The sequence below is a fragment of the Haliaeetus albicilla genome, chromosome 8, assembly GCF_947461875.1.
Source record: "Haliaeetus albicilla chromosome 8, bHalAlb1.1, whole genome shotgun sequence".
In the NCBI taxonomy this organism is placed as follows: domain Eukaryota; kingdom Metazoa; phylum Chordata; class Aves; order Accipitriformes; family Accipitridae; genus Haliaeetus; species Haliaeetus albicilla.
The window spans coordinates 6,198,739-6,220,844 of NC_091490.1; the positions used below are offsets into that span (position 1 = coordinate 6,198,739).

At 61.4% G+C, this 22,106-nt stretch overlaps 1 protein-coding gene and 1 long non-coding RNA gene across 9 annotated transcripts in view; both read left to right on the top strand.

The window, feature by feature from the left end:
- The first annotated feature begins 229 nt into the window (after positions 1-229).
- Positions 230-3,164, top strand: LOC138686352 (uncharacterized). 2 transcript variants are annotated; one of them, XR_011325687.1, is made up of 3 exons: positions 230-410; positions 1,714-1,934; positions 2,820-3,164. It is a non-coding gene; the product is annotated as an uncharacterized lncRNA (long non-coding RNA). The 2 variants fall into 2 exon arrangements; XR_011325686.1 differs by lacking the exon at positions 230-410 and having other exon boundaries at positions 1,313-1,934.
- Positions 3,165-11,809: 8,645 nt separating this feature from the next.
- Positions 11,810-22,106, top strand: part of SSBP3 (single stranded DNA binding protein 3) — a 56,771-nt gene continuing 46,474 nt past the window's right edge. For all 7 annotated transcript variants that reach the window (XM_069788670.1, XM_069788668.1, XM_069788673.1 and 4 more), the window contains exons 1-4: positions 11,810-12,003; positions 12,159-12,231; positions 12,433-12,494; positions 13,193-13,277. In XM_069788670.1, the coding sequence (XP_069644771.1) occupies positions 11,948-12,003; positions 12,159-12,231; positions 12,433-12,494; positions 13,193-13,277 (276 nt within the window). In that variant the 5' untranslated portion in view covers positions 11,810-11,947. The remainder of the gene's footprint in view (positions 12,004-12,158; positions 12,232-12,432; positions 12,495-13,192; positions 13,278-22,106) is intronic.

Sequence of the window (22,106 nt, forward strand, 5' to 3'; positions counted from 1 at the left end):
CCACCCTTTCAGCTATTACACACCCCGGTAAGTTCTCAAACACACAGGCTGCACAAGATAGCAGGAAGGCTAATTTTTCTTTAGCTGCAGGCAAAAAAAAAATTCAATTACAAGGTAACCTATTTTTCGACTCCTCCGTTGATATTTACTTAATTTCCTAAGGCCGCCTCGCCCGCCCCGCGACGGAGAGGAGGAGGGAGGCTGTGTGCTGTTAGGCTAAGCCGGGCTCTGGCTCGCCGTGGGGTTTATTTTGGTTTTAATTCAAACCTTAAAGCCCAGAGCAAGCGTGGTTTTGTTTGAACACTGGTGGGCAAACGGGACGGCGGGTGACACGGGGCACCGGCGCAGCGTCCGGCCGTGATGGGGTGCACCGGGGGCTCCCCGGCGCGAAGCAGGACCTTCTGGAGAAGGTTTGGGAGGTGCCAAGGGAACAGCCCTGTGCTGGTGGCCTGGGTGGGCAGGGATTGCGGGGGGGGGGGGGGGTATCCAGGAGGACAAGGACAGCCCTGGGGGTCCCCCAAGGGCAGGGACCCTGGGGACAGGGGCACCCAGGGGGTACGTGAGGACAGGGACGGGCCTGGGGGTCCGTGGGGATGGGGACACCCCAGGGGTCCACGGGACATCCTGGGGGGGTGCACGGCGACAGGGACGGCCCCCCGGGGGGCGGGAGGGGGGGATACAGGGGCACAAGACACCGGGGGGGGCGCACATGGGGACAGGGACACGCCGAGGGGGGGGAGAAACACAGGACCCCGGGGGGGACACAGCGGCACAGGGCCCGGGGGGGGGGGGGCACAGGACCCGGGGGGGTGCACAGGACCCGGGGGGGGGCACAGGACCCGGGGGGGGGCACAGGACCCGGGGGGCCCGTGCGGTACCGGCGCCGTCCGCGCCACCGCGCGCCGCCAGGGGGCGCCGTTGCTCCGAGCGGCCGCGCTGCGCCCCCCCCCCCCCGCTCCCCCCCCTCCCCACACCCCCCCCCCCCCCGCGGTGCCCGCGGCCGCCCCGGCTGAGCGCAGCGCCCCGCCCCGCCCCGGCGCACAGGCGCGGCCTTCCGGCGGCTGCGGCCCAGCCCGCCCGCCGAACGGGGCCAGGGCCGGGGGGCGGGGGCGGTGGCGGGGGGACGGAGCCCTTCGGCACCCCCGGGCCCCTGAGGAGGAGGAGGAGGAGGAGGAGGAGGAGGAGGGCGGGGGGGGAGAAAGGAGGAGGGGGCGGGGCGGAGCGAGCGCTGCGCCAATCAGAGCGCGGCGGTTTCAAGAGGCCCCTTCCGCGCCCCGCCCCGCCCCGAGCGGCGCCGCGCTGAGGGGGGGGGGCGGCCCCGGGGAGGTGGCGGCGGCGGCGAAGGGGAGGGGGGGACATACACACGACCCACGGGAGACGGGACACGGCCCGGCAGCCCCGCTGTGGCGGTACCCGCCCTGCCCGGCTTCCCTGCCCGCCCTCCTGCCGGTGCTGCCCGCGCCAGCAGGCCCCAGCGAGGGGGGGGGGGAAGCAGCGTAACCCAAGCGAGTGCGAGCCCACGCGTGACCGTGCCCCGGGGGGGGCTTCGGGTGCAGGCAGCGCAGGGCTTTCGCCTCTGCTGCTTCACCCACGCGTCCCCGCTGCCGGGCCAGGGTGGCACTCGGCCCTTGCTTGTGATGGGGACATCCCCCAGCCCTTTATAAATAATGCAGCGTTATTAATTATGCAATTTAATTAATTATGCACATACAGCAATCCACCAGCAGATTGCCGCTCCTGGCTTCCTCCGTCCAAAGCCTTTCGCCGGCTGGGGTTTTTTTGCAAGCCAGCAGCCGAGGAGCCGGCGTCGGGGAAGGCCTCGAATTCGGCGCCGGCCAAAGAGCCGGTTATGGCAACGGCGATGTTTCGGCGATGTTTCGGCATCGCGGCTAACGCGCGCCGACCTCCCTCCAACCGCCGGCACAGCTGCGCGGGTAAACAGGAAACCCGAACGCCGCGGCTCCCGCGGGACCCAGAAACCCCAACCCCGAGGCCGGCAGATGACTCCTTCCGAAAAAATATCGGCGGTTCCGCGCAACGCCGGGGCGAAGGGGCCGGGGTGGGAGAGGAGATGGGTGGCGGCACCCACCGCCGCCGCCTGCTCGCCTGCGCCGAGTTCATTTGAATGCGAGCCATGCAGAGCGCTCGCCACCGCCACTGAGGTGTGGAAATCTCGCCCAGCCGAGGAGGGGTTTCTTCCTGCTAGCCGGCCTGGGGGGGGAACAAAAAGCCTCGTTGGATGATCGGGCAATTTTAGACACCAAATCCGGCTCCTTTCCACAGCTGCTTTGCGTTCCAGGAAGGCTGTGAAATGGAGGAGTTGGGTTTTGGGGGGTAGAGGGAGCGTGCGGTGCCCCGGTCTGCTGGGAACCCCTCTCCCGTCGTCCCCATCGGCATCTCCGGCATCACCAGCAGTCATCGCGTCCCGGGGTTTGGCTTTCCCATGGGAAAAGGGAATACCGGGCTGGCAGCAACCTGGAAATGCAAAAAAAAATCTATAGTTCGGTCAAAATTAAAATTCGAAACCCAAACTGCCAGCAGCGGTGCCTGGTGGGAGGACAGTCGTGCAGACAGGCTGGGGGCACAGCGTGCCGTGCAGGAATGCAGCCCGCGCGGGTCCGTGCCCGGCCGGGACAGCAGCGGTGCCCGTCCAAAGCGAGACGCTGCCCGCACACCGGCTGCGGGTACGGGCCGCGTCGCTTCGGGAGCTCGCGGGGCCGTTGGAGCTTGACGTTAGCTACTGAACAGACCCGTGCGCCTTTGTAAGTGCAGGGCAAAATTAAGGGTGGAATTTTTTTTTAATGTATTTATTTTTACAGGTGGTATTCCAGCAGAATGGTCCCAGCGCGTTGACAAGCACAGGCGTCCTCCCCAGCGATGGGCACCCGGCAGCGATGGACCGACGGTTCAGGGAAGGAGCTGGGAGAAGGGGAGCTGCTCTAGGAGGTCAGGAAAGGCCACCTAAGCACCCAGGCTTGGGAGCATTTTGGTATCGTCACAAGCCCCGGTGGCAGGGGCCGAGGGCTCCTTTCTGCTCCCGGGGCAGCCGGGGCTGGGTGCGGGGATGTCGCCAGCCCAGGCCAGAGGCAATAAAACGCCTGGAGTGATGCAGCAAAACAGGCTGGAGTCGCGTGTCGAAATAAATCATCCATGGAGGCAAGGCAGAGAGGAGGAGGTTTTCTGCTCTCGCGCCTCCCCGCATCTAACAAAGCCTCAGAAACCCCGGGCGGGCAGCGAGAGCCGGGGCAGGATTCGGCCGTCCGTGGCCCCGGCTGCCCCAGAGCGGAGCTGGTCCTGGCCGGGTGCTCCAATGCTCCGGCTCTCCGGGGAGCTGGTTTTCCATCCCTTCCCAGCTCCCTTGGCTTCACCTTGTGGCAGGCAATGCACAGAGCTGCCAGGAGTGATAAAATGGCTGTCCCCCAAATTTATGGAGTTTATCTGTGAATAACTCTCGGAGGTGACGCGGCTGTTGAGCCGGGGAGGAGGAGGGCTTTATTTCGGGATAAACTCCCCCAGGAGCGATGCAGGGCAGGCAGGAGCCCAGCCGCAGGGACTGGCAGCGCTGTGCCCTGTGCCCCCCGGCCTCCCCCAGCCGATAGGGTTGGAGCATCGCTGGGGTGAGCTCCCTGCTCGCCCACGCTGGGGAAAGCCGAAGGCTTGTTTCCCATTCGCAGCGTGTTTATTAGGAGCTAAGTCATGAAGAGGCTTTGGCACATCTCCGTCGCTCCCGTGGAGCGTGTTTAGCACGGTGGAGATCACCGCTTTTTCCAGCCGCACGTGCGTGCCCGCGATTTCCACGCCGGCCGGGTGTTGCTCCCCGTGCTCCATTCCCATGGTGATCTTATCTTCCCCCCTCCCCCCCCCCCAAAAAAAAAAAAGGTTTTATTGATGGGCTGTGGAGCAGCATCCTGATTTCTGGGGAAGCACAGCTGAGGCTGAGCAGGCTTGAGCCTCCCCCTCGTCCCCCCCCTCCCCACTCTGCTGCAGTAACATCCATCCTAAGTTTCTAAGCCTCTTCTAATTTTGGAGGCCGTTAGCAAAGCAGGCGCTGTTGCAGCCAAACGAGACTGCCAATGTTTCCCTTAAAAGCTGCTTTCACTCCGAAGGACTCTTCTAGATGGTTTGCTTTTAATAGCAGGCTGCAGGGTGCAACGCCCAGCTCGCGGCCGGGGCTCTCCCTGGCGTGGAATGGGACTGGGTGGCATTGGGTGCAGGATTGGAGCCATGCACCGAGCCACATGCATCCGTCGTGGGCCACGGCCGTGCACCACGTACACCCCCTTCCCAGTTCAGACCAGCAAAGCTCCCCACCCCCTTGCAGAGCCGACCACCCCGCAGCCTGTCCCTCCCTCCCCTCGCTTGCTCTCGGGGAGATCTTTAAGGCAGAGGGGGCCAGGTTCCCCCCCCCGACTGTGCTAATAGCTCAGGGGAGAAGAAAAGGCCAGAGGAGCCGGTGGAGAAAACGGGAGCCAGCGAGGTCAGCGCGCTGGTAGGTGTGAGCGCTTTGAAAAACCCAATTCCTGCTTCAGTATAACCAGATTCAGGAAAATGAAGCTGAAGTGTGAAAAATGGAAGTGAAAAGATAGGAACCAACCCACGGCTATTTATTCTAAAAATACTGACCTAAATACTTAAGCGCACATATAAAAGTAGTTGTCTTTGCTGATTTCCTTTATGAGAATCTCCTGGTTTGGTTATTATTTCGCTCAGAAACCAGAAGATGAGGCTTTTCAGAGACACCGAGACCGTGTCCTAGGCTGGCACTCCCAAAGAGTTTGCTGTATGCCCAAAACTCATCCGAAGGCCCAGCTTTGAAATTCATTCATTAAGCTAACGAGGCCCTGCGGTTAGCAGCCCACGCCTCCACCGATGAAAACAGGAGAGGCTCTGGCTGGGTCTCGTGCCACGGCTCTCGTGTTTCTCGCCGGGTGGGACGATGGCGGTGGCCGGGGACAGGCTGTGGGCACGGGCAAAGAGCCCCGGAGGCTGCGCCCCGGGCACGAGCGGCGCTCGCAGCAGGACGAGAGATTTTGGGGCAGAGGGAGGCATCGGGGCAGCGGCCCCCGCGCAAAGCATCCCTTGACGTGTGGCATGGGCAGAGCTGGGCTATAGTTCCTATCTGGACTGTTGTACACATCTGGGCTATTCCCATCTGGGCTGTTGTTCACATCTGGGCTGTCGTCGCCCTCCGGGCTGTCGTCGCAGGCGGTCGCAAGCCCCTGCCTCCTCCCCGCTCCTCTGGCAGCAGCCAGGGCGAGGATGACGGGCGGCTGTCGACAGCCCGAGTGCTGAGCCTGGCTTAGAGCAAAGGTCCCCGGGGCCAGCGAGCCGGCCGGGGCATTGCAGAGGAGCATCGCTGTCCTGCAGGCAGCCCCCCGATGAGATAATTCGGGGTTTCCCACATCCCTGGAGGTGTCTGGACCAAGTACCGGCGTGGGCAGCAAGGAAGACCCAGGTGCGGGTCCCCAGGGGGTGCACGGGCTGGTGGACGGGGACCCCTGCGCAGTCACGGCCCCCGGTGCGGCACCGTGACCCCGCTCTGCACGTCCTTCCCAGGGAAGGTGATGGAGGAGCGTTACGGGTGGAGGCAGAACGGATGGAGGAGCGGGCAGGAGTGCTGGGTCAGCAAGTCGCGCAGGCTAGACGCGAACGATGAGCGCTCAGAGGAAGAAGGAAGAGCCTGCGCTTAAAACAGTAAAGGTGAAAGCAGGCGGGGGGAAGCGGCTCCCTGCCTGAAGGTCGGAAGGGGAGAGCCGGTCACAGCGTTTCCGTATGACAAAGTGAAGATGCGAGCCAGGAAAACATGGGCTCGATGAACAGCCTTTTTTTTTTTAAGTTAGGAAAAGGGGTACTCGGTGCAGCATGGGAGCGGGGAAGGTCGTGTGGTCCATGGCCTGGGGGCAAGCCCGATGCGTGCAGCATCCTGCAGCCAACGGGATGGATGAGCGGCGGCCAGGTCCCCTCGCTGCCTGCGGGGAAGCGTGGTGGCCGTGCACGGCCGGGTGTGTAAGCAGAGCCAGGGCCAGGCTTCTGAGCAGCAAGAGCTGGTTTTGAAACTCTGGAGGATGCTGCAGAGGCGAGTGTCCCGGAGGACCTGGGAAGCCTCTCCTCCAGCTTCTGAGGTCCCCCTTTCTCCCAAAAAGCTCTCGGGAGCAGCAGAGGAAACCCCCACGAGCAGCAGAGTCCGTCGGACCGCAGCTCACCCTGCAGCAGCTTTTTGCCTAAAATAAGTCTGCTAAAATAAATACGCGTACTGCCACCGTGCTCGCAGCAGATTTACAGCTCCATGCGTGCACCTGGCACCCGTCCACCCTGGTGTGGGAGCACCCGCGGGGCCGGTGGCAGCAGGAGGGACATCTGCTCCGAAACCCAAGGTCACCCTCCGGCCAGCTCCGCGAAGCATCCCGGGAAAGCAGAACCGAAGAGACGCTCCTGCCCGTTGCAGGGCGCTGGCGGGGGTGGCTGGCTCGGGGCGCTGCCGGCGGCAGCGTATCAGGCGGGGACAGATGGAAGAGGTGACAGATAAGGGACTCAGCCTGGAGAAGAAACGGGAGCGATAGGCCCCAAAGGCACTGCCCTGGCAGAGCAAAAAGGCTCGAGACCAGCCCCAGCAGAGCTGGATTTAGATCCTGTCACGCCAGCCGGGCGCCCGCTCCCCACCTAAAGCCCTCCTCGCCGAGGGCAGGGGGGTAAGGAAACCTCTGACGTTAAACTGCAGATGCTTCTTTGGTGCATCAGGGTTTCTGCCTGGCTCCTGAGGCAGTCGACAACCGCTGCTACCCCGGCAAGGCTGCGACCCTTCGCTTGAGAATGGTTGACGCCGGGAGGCGAGTAGCGCAGGTCCGAGGCCATCCCTGCGGGATGATGAAGGAAACCCGAAGACAGGCACCATCGCATTGTCTGTAGGGTCTGCAGCCACACACAGCTCTGCTGGGGCCCCCCAGGAGGGTCTCTGCTATACCATTGCCATAGGAGACCTGCGGGCAGCATTTACATGTAACCCCCCTGCAGCATCCTCACCCCATGCCGGTGCCCTGCTCGGGAACCGCAGGGAACGAGCAGGGCCAGACACAGACAGCCCAGCAAGAAAATGCCACCGTCACCGGTGGGAGCCGGGCTGGGGGTTATCACCATGCCACCGCGCGGGGCAGGACCACAGCTCCTGCGTGCTGGTTTGCTCGGGGAGGGGATATTTAATTGCAAAATGTCCCTTGCAGGGAGATGCAGGCTAGTGGCAAGGGATGTGGAGACCAGGAGGACCAGAGTCGCCTGGAGTGGCTGGTACTGGCAGGAGGTGGGCAAGGTGACACTTTGTCAGGGCTATGGGGTGACCGGGGTCTGACGTTTTGGGTTTTGCCTTTGCGCAGCCCGACCAGTTCCTCAGGAGTCCAACCACATCCCGGAGCGCAAGTTTGGGGCTCACAAGTTGTCCGTGCTCCTCAGACGGGGAAGTCCTGCTCCCTGGCTGTTATCTTTGGCACTTTCTCCCTTCGAGCCTTCTGCCTCTGTTTGTCTCCTCTGCAACGACGGGAGCCCACAGAGTTAAAATCCCAGGAGTGCCAGCTCTGGGAATGCAGCATCGCGTCCCACATGGGTGCCTCTGCTCGGCGCTTTGCAGTGCCTGCCTGCAGCCGAGGTTAATGCAGGTATTTCGGGTAAGGAATCCGAGCTGCCACGCAGGGAGCTGCTGGGGAATAGCTGCCACGCTTTACATTCACAGCCCATCTATTTTGCAATAACTTCACCGTGATGTTCCCACGTAGACAAGCCTAAGCTAGCATAGATAATGAAATGGGTTAAAGGAGACAGGCGGAGGGAGAGGAGAGGAGCCAGCAACTGGTAGTAAATCAGGGTTACTTTAAATTCAAGGACTTGGTGGCCAGGCGAGTTTGGTTTATGCCGAGAGGCACGGGATTTAGAGGATGAGACGCAGTTTGGGAAGACAGAGGTGTCCCCTTGGTGGGGCCACCAACCTGCCTGTGTCCCCAGTACCCCCCGTCCTGCTCCTCCCCGTCCCCCCCGTGCCTGCCCCGTGGGTGTCACTGGGATTAAGCACTGCCAAGGGCACCCATCCCGGGTGGTAAAAGGTGGTCGGGGGATCCCGAAGGAGCTGCCGGCCTGGCGGGGCAGGCAGCAGACTCTGCTCCAGGGGGAGAAGGTCCCGCCGGCCCCCGTCGGCTCACGGTCGGGGCCCAGGGGGGACCCAGCCGCCGAGACTCCCCCACCTTTGGCGCAGGTTTCGAGGCAGTCCAAACAAGCTAATTAAATCCTGCTCTGCTTAATCAGAGCCATTGAACACCAGTCAGAAGAAATTAATCCCGTGTTTTATTAGATGCTGTTTGAAGTTGCGTTTGGCACCTCGTCCTCGGTTCTCATCTCCTTCTGGGGAAGGAAGAAGGACATCTGCGGGGAAGAGCGAGGGTGCAGCAGATGGCAGCGGGGATGATTCAGGGGCTCGAGGAAGGAGCTGCGACTCCAGCGGCATCCCTGGGGGGGGACGAGACACCTCTCCCCGCATCCCACGGCCCACCCCCTCCCCGTGGCTGAGAGTCTGCGAGCCAGGCAGGCATCCCAAAAATACGTGTTCCTCCGCATTGCATGCTAATGGCTCCGCGCGATAGGTCCCACCGCAATTAAAGCGCGCGGAGCATTAATATGCAACGTGGAGAGGCCACTCTTCCCACAGCTACTCCCTCCCAAACCTGTCCTTCCTGCTGCGCATCCCAGCCCACGGGGAGCCTGCCCACGGGGATCCCACAGCAGCCCCGGCCGAGCCGCCGGCAGCGCCCGGTGCATTGGTGCCTTCCCCCTCGCCGCGCCCGGGGGACGCTGCCTTTTGCCCCCCCGGCACCTTCTCTGGCCTTCGGGCTCGGCGGAGCAGGGTCTGTCGGGTACCCGCCGGGTGGGTGCCCTGCAACGCGGCCCCGGCAAGGGAGGCACCCCGGCGGCTGGGAGGAATCCACAGGCGGGTGGTTAAAACAACCAGCTGGGCTCTTGGTTTGGGGTTTTTAATGAATTCTGGTGCCTTCCTTGCCGCAACCCAAGAAAAAACTCCCGACGAAGAGAAAGCCTGGCCGAGTAAGGCAGCCCACGGGTCGCCCTCCAAGCCTTGGGAGCGCTCGGTAGCCTCAGTACGTCCTCGTGTGACTCGGCTAGACGGAGCTGCTGGCTTCGGGTGTGGGGATTTCTTTTTTTCCTAAATTTCCTGTCACAACTTGTGTTAAAACTTTGCAGAGCCATTTAATTGCGTTCTGCGGTGGTGATGATATGAAATTAGTCTCCCTTCTGATCTTTAGCTAAGTTGGTCCAAAGCACCGGCTTATAATTTGCTCTAATCATCAGGTCACGGAAGATGCGAAGGCAGGGCTGGTACCTGGTGAATTCACACAGGGCCGGAGTTTCTACCCTCGCTGTGCCAGCATTTGGTGGCTGGCAGGTCGGGCTCTGCCACCCTGGGATGGCAATATTGATACTTTCTTTTGGTGCCGCTTATGGGAAGCCTTCCATCAACTGCTCTTCTCCATCTCCCCTAGCAACAGCCGAGAACTGGAGCTGGTCCGGAGGAGAGGAGGGAGAGCCGAGGCGGCTTCCCGGGCCCCCCCCCGCCGGCTGCTCTCTCCTCCGAGCATCTCTCCCGGCTGGAGACCTGCAATCAGACTGCTGAAGGCACCTAAGGAGGCAGAGATCCCGGCTCCCATCGCGTTTTCCCTGGGCTAGCTCCATGTCCCAAACGACCCCTGGGGTCAGGGAGAGGAGGTGGCTGGGTCTTGTCCACTCACCTGTCCCAGAAAATCAGTGAGTTAAAAGAAAACTAGCTCCCGATGAACAGGAGCGGGGCAGGACGAAATTCTGGGCACGGAGAGGCCCTTTTGCTGCCGAGGGCACTGCACCGATCGCGGCGGTTGCATTAATGCTTTCCACCTCCACGCAGAAGGTACAGAATATGAGGGCATTATTTTTAACCGGGGATATTCAGCGAACATCTCACGTGCTGCTGGAGGGTCAAATTTATCCCATAGCCTCAGTCCCGGGGGAGGCTCCCGGTTATTTTTGAGCCCATCAGAGCAGCAGAGGAGCAGAAGGATGCGAAGGCTCGGGAGACACAAAGTCTGGGATTTGCCTGGCCCGGCCCTCCGGCCTCTGCCGCAGAGGCGCGCACGGAGCAGAGCCCCTAACGCCTGTCTCATCCTCTCCACCATCACCCCGGCCCCCCGCCCCGCCAACCAAAACTTGCGCGAAGCGCCAGGTTTTCTCCTTCCAAAGAGAGGATCTCGGATGCCTTCAAGTTTTGATCCTTTCCGACCTACCGCATTGCAAAGAGATTCCCCCCACCCCCCCAACGCTTGTTTTAAACCTTGCTTTAAAGCGAGTTTGGCCCTGCTCAGGCAGGTCCCGATGGCCGTGAACGTTCCCACGGGGTGCAGCAGCACTACCCGCTGCCGGAGGAGTTACTCCTCCGTCCCGCAGCTCCCCACGCAGCCGCCCCTGCCCTCGCAAAGAGGGTCACCGGGAGCATACGGCCCCGCTCAAACTCCTCGGGCTCTTCGGTGGTTTTGCAGGATGATGCTCGGCTGCGTGTTTTGCGGGACGAGGCTCGGATGCGCCGTAACCTCCCGATTTGAACCATCGGGTAACTCATCACGCAACCCCTACCCAGCCTCCGTCCCCGGTTTTTTGTTCAGCGAGTCATTCCGGAGGTAGAGGTGAGGCCGGGGTGGTGGTGGTAGGGGGGGAAGAGCTCTTTAAAGCCCTTATTTTTGTGCTGCTCCAACATCTGTTCCCGTGGAAACTGCCACCAGAAGGCAGGAGCGCTGGTTAGTTTGGTGGGCTCCTGCGTTCCGTCAGCGGGGCGAGGGTTGCGAAGCCCACCCTGGGGCGCAGCACGGCTTTGCCCAAAAACCCCCGCAGAGAGGCAAAAGGGGGCTCCCCACTGTCTACTCTGAGGGACCCCCCCCAAAATCCAGGCCAGACCACCACCCAGCCCCAAGGGCTCGGCTTTCCCCCCCGCCTTGTTTTTAAAGGGCAGCGAAGCAAAACAGGCAGCGGGGCCCCGCCGCAAAAGCCTCGCCCCGTGACTGGAGGCGCTGAAGTTGGCCGGAGTCGGGGGAGGCCGGCCCCAAGCGCCCCTCAGGGCTCCTCACAGCCAGGACCGCCCGGGCCCTGAGGTAACCGCCCGCAGCGCCGGGGTCGGGGGACGCGGCGCCGGGCGGGACCCGCCGGGGCCGGGGCGGAGGCGGTGGGAGGCGGGGGCCGGTCCCGGCCCCCGCCTCCCACCGCCTCCGCCCCGGCCCCGGCGGGTCCCGCCCGGCGCCGCGGCCAGAGGCAGCGCCCGCCCGGGCGCACCGACGCGCTTCTTCTTCTCCCCCCCCCCCGCTCCTCCTCCTCCTCCCCTTCAGCCGCCCGGCGGGCGGTTTCAAGGCCCCCCCCTCCCGAGGTCTCCGCGGCGCCGACCAATCGGCGGGCGCTGCGCGCCTCGGCCCGACGCCTTAAAGGGCCACAGCGCGGCGGCGCACCGGGGGAGCCTCGCCTTTTGCGGGCCGAGCCGGTGGGACGCTAGGACCGGCGCGTCGCCCCCCCTCCCCCTCCCTCCTTCCTCGCCGCGGGAGGCTCGCCCGCCGCCTCCGGAGGGAGGCGTGGCGCGGGTCGGCGCCGCCTTTCCTCGCCGGTGATTGGCGGCGGCGAGCGCCCGTCGGCGGGGGGGTGGGGGGGCGGTGCCCGGCGCGGCCACGTTCGGGTGCGCGGCCAGCGGCGCGGCGGGCGCAGCGAGCGGCGGAGCAGCGGCAGCAGCGGCAGCAGCGGCAGCAGCAGCAGCAGCAGCAGCGCGGGGCGATGGGGGCGCGGCGGCGGCCGGCGCTCTGACAGCCCCCGGCGCTCCCCTCAGCGGCGGGCAGAGCGGCTCCCGGCGGCGGCGGTCAGCGGCCGCCCCCCCTCCTCCTCGGCGCGGACCATGTTCGCCAAAGGGAAGGGCTCGGCGGTGCCCTCGGACGGGCAGGCGCGGGAGAAGTAAGCGCGGCGGGAGGAGGAGGAGGAGGAAGGCGGGGGGGGGGGGAGGAAGCGGGGCGGCTTTGTGCGGGGCGGCGGCGGGGACGGGGACGTGTGTGTATGGGGGGGGTGCTCCTCCTTCTCGCCCGCCCCGACCCGCCGCTCGGCTGTTGCAGGCTGGCGCTGTACGTCTACGAGTACCTGCTGCACGTCGGCGCCCAGAAGTCGGCGCAGACCTTCCTGTCCGAGGTGAGCCCCGCCGCCCCCCGCGCCCTTTGTGCGCCGCCGCACGCACGCCCGCCCTCCATCTTGCGCGGGGCGGCGGCGGCGGCGGCGGCGCCGGGGGGTCGCCGCGCGTGGGGGCCCACGCCCACTCGTGACCACCCCCCCCCTTCTCCTCCTCCTCCTCCCCCCCCCCCCCTTCCACCCCCGCCTTCCTCTCGCCCGCAGATCCGGTGGGAGAAGAACATCACGCTGGGCGAGCCCCCCGGCTTCCTGCACTCCTGGTGGTGGTAAGTGCGAGGAGGCGCGGACACCCGCACCCACGCGCGACCGCCCCGGGCGGGTGGGAGCCCCCCCACGGTGCCACGTCGCGGGTGGGAGCCGGCAGCCCCCGCCGTGGGTGTCGCGGGGTCGCCCCGGCGGAGCGCTGCCCCCCACCCGCGGGGTAAAACCCCGGCGACGGCGTGAGTCAGCAGCGGCGCGCCGAGCCCCGAACCGCCCCGGCTTCCTCGCTCCCGCTCCCCGCAGGGCGTCGAGGCGCGGCGGAGCCACCCCCGCCGTCGTCCGTCCTCCCCCCCGCCCCCAGCAAGGCCTCCTGGCCTGGCAGCCCTGGGCGGCAGCGGGGCCGGTTGGGGAGACCGAGTTGTGGCGGGGCCGTGGGGGTGCCCGGGGGGAAGGTGAGGGCGAGGTGGTGGGAGTGGGGCCGGGAGGGTCGGGGAGGTCCCTGAAGCGGTGCGGTTGTTAGCCCCAAAAGCTTGGGTTTGCCTCTTAAAACACCCGACGTCACCCATCCTGGGGGCACCGGTGCCGGGCACTTCCAGGGGCCCAAGCGGCTTCGAGTTGGGATGCGCGGCCGGATCCGGCTGAGGTCCCCTCCCCGACCATGGATGGGAAGCTGTTGACCTGCGGTGACAACCCCCCGACCCCCCCTCGGTGCACGAGCCCCGATGAGTAACTGCCTCTTCTCTCGACTTTCTCCGCCACGCAGCGTGTTTTGGGACCTTTACTGCGCAGCTCCCGAAAGGCGAGACACTTGTGAACATTCGAGTGAAGCGAAAGCCTTTCATGACTACGTGAGTAACAAGTTTCTAATCCTCGCGGTAATTACAGCGTTGGGGAGCTCCGGCTTCTCCGGCGCACCGAGAGCCAACGTAACCCACTGGCAAAAGCATGGGTTTTTTAACCAACAATGTTCTGATTTGACTGAACAGTATTTCATAATGTTGCAATTATGTAAATTAGCTCAGATACTTATCTCGAGCACTTAAAGGCATTCAGGCTACTGGTAGAATTAAGCAGTTTTGCATAGCAATGGACAACAAAGCGTTTACGAGAGGATCGATGGTGAGATATTTCATGCTGAGGACATCTCAAAGGGTGGGCAGGGGTTGGATGGCGGTGGGGAGGAGGGGGGGATTCCTCAAAACGCTGTTGAACGCCCCACTGAGTATCTCCTTGCCTTTGGCAAGGCTGGGGGGCTTCCTTGGTTGTCTGAGTCCTCCCTCGAGACCAGCGAGGTAGAGGTGTTTGATCAAGGCAGAGGTATTTGATCGTTGAAGGTGGTGTTGCAGACCCCCGTCGGTTGACGGCGTGCATCTCGTCTGTCGGTGTTTTGGGTCGTCCTCTTCAGAGGTGTTAGCGTGAACCAGGGGTGATGCTTTTGGGGCAGGATGCCGAGGCTGAGGTGCCTCCCAAAAAGACACCTCTTAGTGAGGGCGCGTGGCGTGTCGGCTCCGGTGGGCGACGGGCGGGCTGCCCGCTCCCGTCCCGCGCGCGTCGTCCGCGTCCATAGCATCGGGAGGAATTTGCATCGAAGGATTAGTCACCTGGCTGCGGGCTTGGACCCCAGTCAAGTGAGTTTAAACCCTGTAGCAGGAGCTGGTTTTGTCTGCTCCGGGGAGCCTATGGTATGGAAACCATTTTTCCTCCCTTCCCGAGTTTCTCGTTGCCTCGACATGCCTGGGTTGGGATGCGCGAGGGTTTGTTGGCGAGCGTCTCGGGGACCTCCGCGGTGCTCCTGCATGCTGGCGCTGGCCGCAGCGGTCGCCCCGGGGCACGGGCAGCGCAGGGCTGCCAGAGAGCCTGGGCTGGCTGCTGAGCTGCCTCTTCTCTCTGCCCGGGGCGGGGGGAAAGATGCTCGTCTCGCTGGGGCATGGAGGGAAGCAGGTCTGGGTATTTGCTAGGTGGGGGGGTTGTCCGTCTGTCCGTCCCTCCCCGTGGCCGCTCTCTGCATCGCTTGTTTTTACTGGGTCGGATTAAGATGGTGAACTCCTGAACCAAGGGGTCAGAGCTGACAACTGGCGGCACGTCCACCAGCGCTCGGCTTGGCACGGGCAGCTGCTCGCTCCCTGGGCGTTTTGGGCCAAGTTCTGGGTTTTTCTGGAGCGCGGTTGGGACAGCAAGCTCATCGGGAGCAAGGCGAAGGTAGATCTTTGGGCGGCAAAGCCGCAGGTGAAGATGACATTAGCAACCAAGACGTGGTAATGCTCCGTTCACGGCAGTTTCCTCATCGTGTCTGAGGATTTAGTGTATTTAGAGAAATTAATCTTTTTTTAGCTTGGTAATAATTCTAACAATAGGCTGGAGTGCATTAGATGATTCGCATAAACTTCTTTAATACACGTTGCTTTAAGCTTACAGTAAATAGACACAATCCTGATTGTTTTTAATTCTTGGTGTAATGCAGTTTTGTAACAGCCCCAAGAGCTTTACGTTTTGGGTTTTACCTTGACGCGTAAGAAGATTTTCGCTCCCCTGTGCCTTGGCTTGGTGGCACTGGTTTGGTTTCCCCAGACATGTTTTGGCCTCAAAGCAGGGGCTGTGCTTCTCCCTCCTGGCACGGCCGGTGGCAGATGCTCACGGCACAGTCCCTCTCTGAGGAGCGGTGTTTTCCCAGCACAGCGTGTACTTTACAAGGTGAGGGACCTACCCGGCCAAAACTTAAATATTGACCAAAGAACCGAATGATAACTGGGGGAGCGTGAATAGCGCCTTGTTTCTCACCAGCCTCTGTGCCGGGGCGGGCTGCCAGTGCCGGTGAGCGTGGTGGCTGGCCTCGCCGATGGGTGCCGGAGTCGGAATACAGGTTGTTATCAAGCACCAAACGCCACAACCCATCAGCCAGTGCATGGCAGCTAAAATGGGGTACGAGCCCTCAATGGGGCTGGACCAGTGAGTCATGAGTCACTTCATACGGTGGTTGTGGTTAAAAATACTCCGATATAAGCCTTGGCCCAGATTGGTAGAGCATCATATTTACACTTGGCCAACGATGGGCAACCTCTGTGCAGCCAGCTCGGTGTTTGCTCGAAATACGGTGTTTATTTACCCGAAGACTATGTATTTACCATGCCACTCTAAAGATGAAACAGGGGGATGCTCCGGGAGCAGCGCGGCGGTGCTGGGCCAGCCAGGGCTTGGCGTGCAGCCCTCCCGTAGCCGGCACCGGAGGGGTGCTCACCTGGGAGACACATCTTCAGGAGGGGGAGCGGTGCACCTCGTTAGCAAGGTGCTAACGGTGGGATTTGCTTGCTGTGTCATTTCCACTTCGTTTCCCAGCGTAACCGTATGAAAACTATTAGGAGCAGCAGGACAAATTGCCAATTTCCCCCTCCAGTTTTTAATGTTGAACTCTTTCTAGTGAGGGGAAAAAAGAAGGAGAAATCCACTGCTCTTTTTGGGGGTAGGGACACCCTTGAAAGCCATGGGCTCTCGCAGCGGCTGAGGAATATTGCTTTTTACTTTTCCCCTGAGGTTTTTCTCCGAAGCCGGGACAAAAGGCTGCTGGGACTTGGTAGAGAGGTGCTTGTTGGGAGAGGGGTGATGGGAGCCAGGATTCACCTGGCGCAGGGAGGAGGAACGCCACACTTCTCTTACCTTCCATCTCTGGCACGGCTGCCAGTCTGTTAACGCAACTAACGAGTTGTGCTGGTTGGAAGATCGGTTATTAGTCAGCCTGTCCCACCTGTATCAAGAGTTTATCCAAGTTAACAGCACCAGAAGCACCTGTCGACTCCTAAAACTCAACCCACAGCCGTTGATTTGGGCTCTTCCACTGGGCAAAGCCCCACGGCAAGTGCACCAGCGTTGCGGTGCGCTCCGGCGCGCTGCTGGCGTCGGCGAGCTTGCAACGGGATCGCTCGGCATGACAGGGGATTTCAGCCGCTGCGTTATCTGGGAATTGGCCGATGGCTGGTCGCAGTTGAGCATTTCAACGCCATGAAAGCCAATACAATTTGAGTTAGCGGTGATGACTGCCAGTTTAAATACCGCAGTGAATTTCTGTCAAAGAGGTAATACATAGAAAGGGGAATTGCAGAAAACTTGATCACCAGAACCACTTCAGTCGATTTTGGCCTCGAGCTACAGAAAATGAACTTAAATCTAGTTGACTGTTGCTACATACTTTTTGCGGTATTGCTCTGCCTGCACGGCCAGCTCGGAGCATCAACGTGCAGGAGAGAAAAATTAGGGTAGCCTTTGGCTGCCTGAGAGTTTGACTTCATCCTTCCCCTCTTCTGCTGCCCCCAGCTCCCCCCTGAGAAGGACCCACACTTGGGAACATTTGAAATGCTGTTTTCTTTGCAGTGCAAGATCTATGAAGCGGTGGCTTCAACTTGCCATTAACGCAAAGTATTGATTTTTTTTTTTTTTTTTTTTTTTTTTTTTGAACTTTGGAAAGCTGCTGCAGTTCTTTCTAACTTGGGTCTGGAAGGATGCTCTGCTGCAGCAGGGGCGGTTGCTGCTGGAAAGGTGGCGGTTGGTCTGGGAAAAGATGGTGTGGTTGCCCTCCCATCCTGGTTGAGGGCAACCAGCACTCCTCCTTTTTCCCCACCGTCTGAAACAGTTCCCCTTGGATTGAGATCTTGGCGAGGGGGTTTTTGAAGCCCCTGGAGATGGAGGGGTGTAGCATCCAGGCTTGCTGGTGTTAGCATGCAAGACTGCTCAGTGGGGAAACCAGGTAAAACCCAAGGGGCTGGAAGGGTTTTGCCTGTTGGCAGTACAGCCTGGGGGGGTCATCCAGGCACTGGAGTGTGAATCCCAAACCCAGCTTTTTTCCCCCTGCTCTAAGTGCCCTCCCAGCCACGCTCTGGAGGCGAGGCGTGGGAAACGGTCCTTTTCTGCTGGATCTGCCCATCATGCCCCAGCTGGCTGTGGGACGGGCGTCCCCGGGGTGCAGGGGGGGCATCTCCTCATTGTCACAGCATCTTCTGCTCCCCGGGGTTCGTGTGGCCGCCTCGTGGCACCTCGGCAGGCAAGATGGCCATGTGGGTCCTCTCCTGGGAGGAGATGCTCTGCGTGCACGAGGGGTTCGGTGTGACTGTCACCTCTCCTGTGGTGGCCTGTCGTCTTGCTCCAGGACCAGCGAAGGCTGTGGGGCTCTTGCTCCAAGCACCCACGGCTGCGTGGGGTGGGAATGGGACCAGCACGCGGGATGGTGGTGGCCCATGAGTGCTTCTGCAGTGGTGGTGGTGGTCCCCGAGTGCTTCTGCAACGTGCCCTCCGCAGACAGCGCATAAGAAATGTGGGAGAGCAGGTGTTTTTGGGGCAGGTTTGGCGCAACACAGGGGCAGGGGTTGGGAACAGCTTTGTGCGGTCCCTGGGAGCCCCCACGGGCATTGCCTGAGCCCCAGGCATGGGGCTCAGGGGGCTCAGACGGTGGCACGCACAGCTCCGTCCCGTCTCTGCGTGGGACTGCGCTCTGTCTGGGCTCCATCCAGCTCTGCTCTGCAGGGACAGGGTTCCCCGGTAGGTAACCGGAGAGAGGAGTTTCCTTCAGGAGTGGCGGGCTGCCAGGAGCAGCTGCAAAACTCCACATCACTTAAAAAAAAAAAAAAATAAAAAATAAATAAATACAGACATTCCCTCTCCCAGCAGTGTCCTGGGCTCAGCCTTCCCTCCCAGTTTAGGGTACTGGTGTCCCCATCCCGCCTGCGAGCCTGAGCGTCCCTTAAACCCCGCTTCTGCTGGGGCACCGTGCAAAGCTGGATTAGTTTAATTTTATATTTTAAACAATATTAGCTGTCACGACAGGGCAGCCTCTGCTGCCACGCTTCCCGATGGTGGGACTGGGGCGTTTCGGAGAGGCACCTTTCCATGGGTGATGCCGATGGAGAAGCTGCCGGCGCGAAACCGGAGGTCAGAGCCCAGAGCTTATGTCTTAGTCTTTGACTGGGGAGCCTAAATATTTATCCTGTTCTGTCCCTAATGAAAACAAATTGTCAACAGTTGTTCAGTAACTGACTAAATTAAAATCTGTAATTAGTCAATTAGATTAAAGAGTTGGCACAACCTGATTGTATCATGCTGGTTAGGTTATTAAGAGAAAGGGTGTGATTTTTAATTACTGAATGCTAATTTTGACAGTTTCAAATGGAAACAGACGTTCCCCCCTGCTCCACCCCGCCCCGAGTGCCTCTGCAAAAGTAAGGCAGGGGATGGATTTTATGTCAACAAATGGTGTGAAGATGCAAAGTTTCTCCGGCTCCAATTCTGGGAGGGGTTTCTCCGGAAAAGCCGGGGGTGGGACGGGAGGAGAGGGGAGGATTTCTTCCATCCTGGCTGTCGGATGGGAGGGCAGGTGGGGGTTTGTGCTGCAGGCAGGGACCCCCTGCGCCCCGGGTGCCGGGGTGAGAGCCTGGGTGCTGCCCAGGGAGGTCCCTGCTCTGCCGTCCCCGTTGCCCATCTCGGCGCGCGCGGGTCAGCGCGCCCTCGCCTTTCACGAACCGAAGTGCGGCGACGAGGCAGATGCGAGCCTTTTCTTTTCTGTATTTATTTTGGTTTTTTTTTTTTTTAATTCCTCCCACCCAGCGCTTGAGAGGGGCCAGCTCCCGGTGGCAGGCAGAGCCCCCAGCGGGTTGGAGGAGGAGGAGGAGGAGGAAGGCCTTGCGTGGCAAGCGTGGCGGCCCGCGCCATCCCATTGTTTGCCCCGGCGGCGCCGCGGCCACGTGGGCGAGCGCGGTGAGGCCGGCGAGGGGACCCGCCGCCGGCTCGGTGGGGAAAACGGCCGCCCCCGGCAGATGCTCCGCTCTGGGCAAGCACAAAGCTCGCAGCTCTGCCCTCCCCTGCTTTCTGGGGTCCCTTCGGAGGAACAAAGAGGGCGAGGGGCCGCCGTGCCGTGCCGTGCTGTGCCGTGCCGTGCCGGGGAGGCTGGCCGTCAGTCCGGCACGGGGCGGGGGGGCTCGCCGTCCTGCTGCGGCGGGCAGCGAGGAGGTTCGTTAGGTCAGGACGCCGTGTATTGGGTACGAGTGAGGCTTTCCTGTTCTCCTGATCATTTCCTTCCTTACCTTGGAAACTTGGATTTTCTCCTACCTTTTGTTCCCTATTTTTCTCTTGTAAAGCCGTCCCTGGATCTATTGGAAACAGCTGCCGGAGCCGGTCCTGGGGAGCGGGCGAGGGGCTCCGGCTCTTTCTCCTCTTCCGCCGTGCGTGGCCCCCGCGGCAGAGCCGGCACCGCCTCAATGGCACCGGGCTGCGTGAAGCCCTCGCTGACCGGGGGTGCTCTGGAGAGGAGCTGGGGGAGCTGCCGCAGCGGCGTTTGGTCCCCTTTTTCCTTGAGAGCCGTATAAACAGATGGGATGGCAGAGGGAGAGACGCAGCGCCTGGAGCAGCTCGCGTGTGTCCGTCCCCCCCCCCCCCCCCCCCGGTGCATCCCAGCCCGGCCGATGGCGGGGGTCCGGCCCCGCTGTGCCCGTGGGGACCGCGGAGCGGGCTGTATCCCCAGGAGCATCACACGGCTGCCTCGCCAGCATCCCGCTCCCGGGTCAGGTTATGAAACTCCCGCTGAGGCTTCTGCTCAGTCACGAGCACGTTCCCTCTTTTATTTCCCAGCAGCGGCTCCCTCCGAGTCCTGACCCTGCAGATCCCCGGGGGGGGGAGAGACAAAACCCCCCCACGCAGCGGGGCTGGGGGGCTCGGCGGGGCGGAAGCAGCGCTTTCCTCTGGGCTGGCGGGGAGCAAAAACGGCTTTTTGCGAGTAAACAAATACCTTGCCTCTGCCTCGGTTTGGGGTTGGTTGTTTTTTTTTTTCTCTTCTCTTAAAACTCCTGCTCGTGGCCACGAGTGCCAGGAGCTGAGTTCAAAGCGACAGCTGTGCAGTAGAGGGGGGGATTTCCAAAATACAAGGTGGCTGCTTGTGGGTGCCGCTTCCCATGTGCGGTGGGACCCAGCTGCCCACCTGCCTCCACCTCCCTATGCCTGTCCCCGTGTCCTGTGGTGGTGATGGCCATCCCCCGTCCCCGGCTGGGACAAGAAGGGCACCCAGGGGGAGCTTTGGGTAAGGTTTGGACATGGATGGGGTGCAGCTCCCCCTGCGGTAAGGCCACCTTTTCTTTTGTCTCAGGTTTGTGCATTTAATTTTTTTTTTTTTTTTTTGAGAAGAGGAGAAATGCCCACTCTCCTGCCTGAGTTTAATGGTGTGTGCATGGGTGCTGCTAACTTCAGAATTAAGCAAAATATATGTGTGTGTGTGTAAGCAAAATATATGTGTGTGTGTGTATGTATATATACAATTATATCTATGCAATATACAGAATTAAGATATAAATATGGATATAGATAGATACAGGTGCATGGGCCTATATATTTGGCACATGGTTGGGTCAGCAGAGCAGCACTTTGCACCCGGCCATCAAGTGCTCTCCAGCCTGCCTTACTCTTCCTCCTCCATGGCCATCGTCACCAGGACCGGTGGCTTTTAGCAAGGTGATTTCCACTTCTGCGTTCCCCAGGCCAAGCAGGAGGCTGTGGGGTCTGTCTGTCTGTCCATGTGCAAGGCAGCGCCACTGCAGCCTGCCGCCTCCAGATAAAGTCCAAAGGAAGACCTCTAGCTGTGTCTTAAGCTAACGTTTTCTTTTTAATTTTTTTTTCTTAATGTTTCTGCATCAACCCTTGAACATTTGATCTGGCGCCTCTCCTCCTGGGGTGCAGCGGCTTTCTGTAGTGAAAATGAGCTCTCGCCGCCCCTCCTGCCTGCCTCAAACGGGGTCTGGTGGGGGTTTTTCCCTCCTGTTTTCCCTGGATTTGGGCTGGTTTCTTACAACATCACAGGGCTGAGCTCGCACCTATAATTGGGATGTTTTTGGCTACAAACCGAAGCAGAGGATGCACTGCAGCGGCTCTGACTTGCTGGTGAGCACCACCTGCCCGGCACAGCTGTGGTGCCCGCATCCCATGGCATTCCTGGCAGGCATGCCGGCCCAGAGCCGGGTTTTCTCCTGCATCCCTCTCCTGCCCCAGCTCCCACCCGTGCGGCTGCCGTTGCACCCGGAGTGCCTGGTCCAGCACCGATGGATGCCTGCCAAGGCGAGCTGGCTGTCTTCCCCTTTCCTCCCAAAATAGGCTTGCTGTGAGGGTGTCCCAAGCTTTGGCATCGCTTATTTATTCATTTCTGGTAACTGTAAGGGGGTAAAAGCCCCTGCATCACCCCCAGGGGCAGCTGGTGGTGCCCAGCTCTGCCCTGAGTTGCGCCTTGCAGCTCAGCTTCTGGGCTGGGGAGGAGCTGGGAGCTTGGTTTGTTGTTTTGGGGTTTTTTAAGTGGAAAAAAAAGGCAGTGCACGCCGAGGAAGGGGGCAGGGCGCTTCCTCGCAGCGTGCCCTGGTTTGGGGTGGGCAGATAAGGCTGCGGCGTCGCGCTCGGCTCTGCTCCCCTGCCAAAGCCCGGCAGAGCATCCTCCTTGCCCTCCTGCTCTGCCGGGCACTCGATGGGTGCTCGTCCCTGGTTTTTGGGGGACCCCCGCTGGGATAAGGGTAGCTTGTGGGGCGCAGGGGCTGCTTGAGCCCCCACATCTCCCTGCCTGGGAGCAATGCTCGCAGCGAGGAGGAGGAGGGAGAGGTGTTTCACTCCCCCTCCACTCCTTTCTGCGGGAGAGCTGTGCAGCTGGTGGGGTATAAATCACAGCCAGC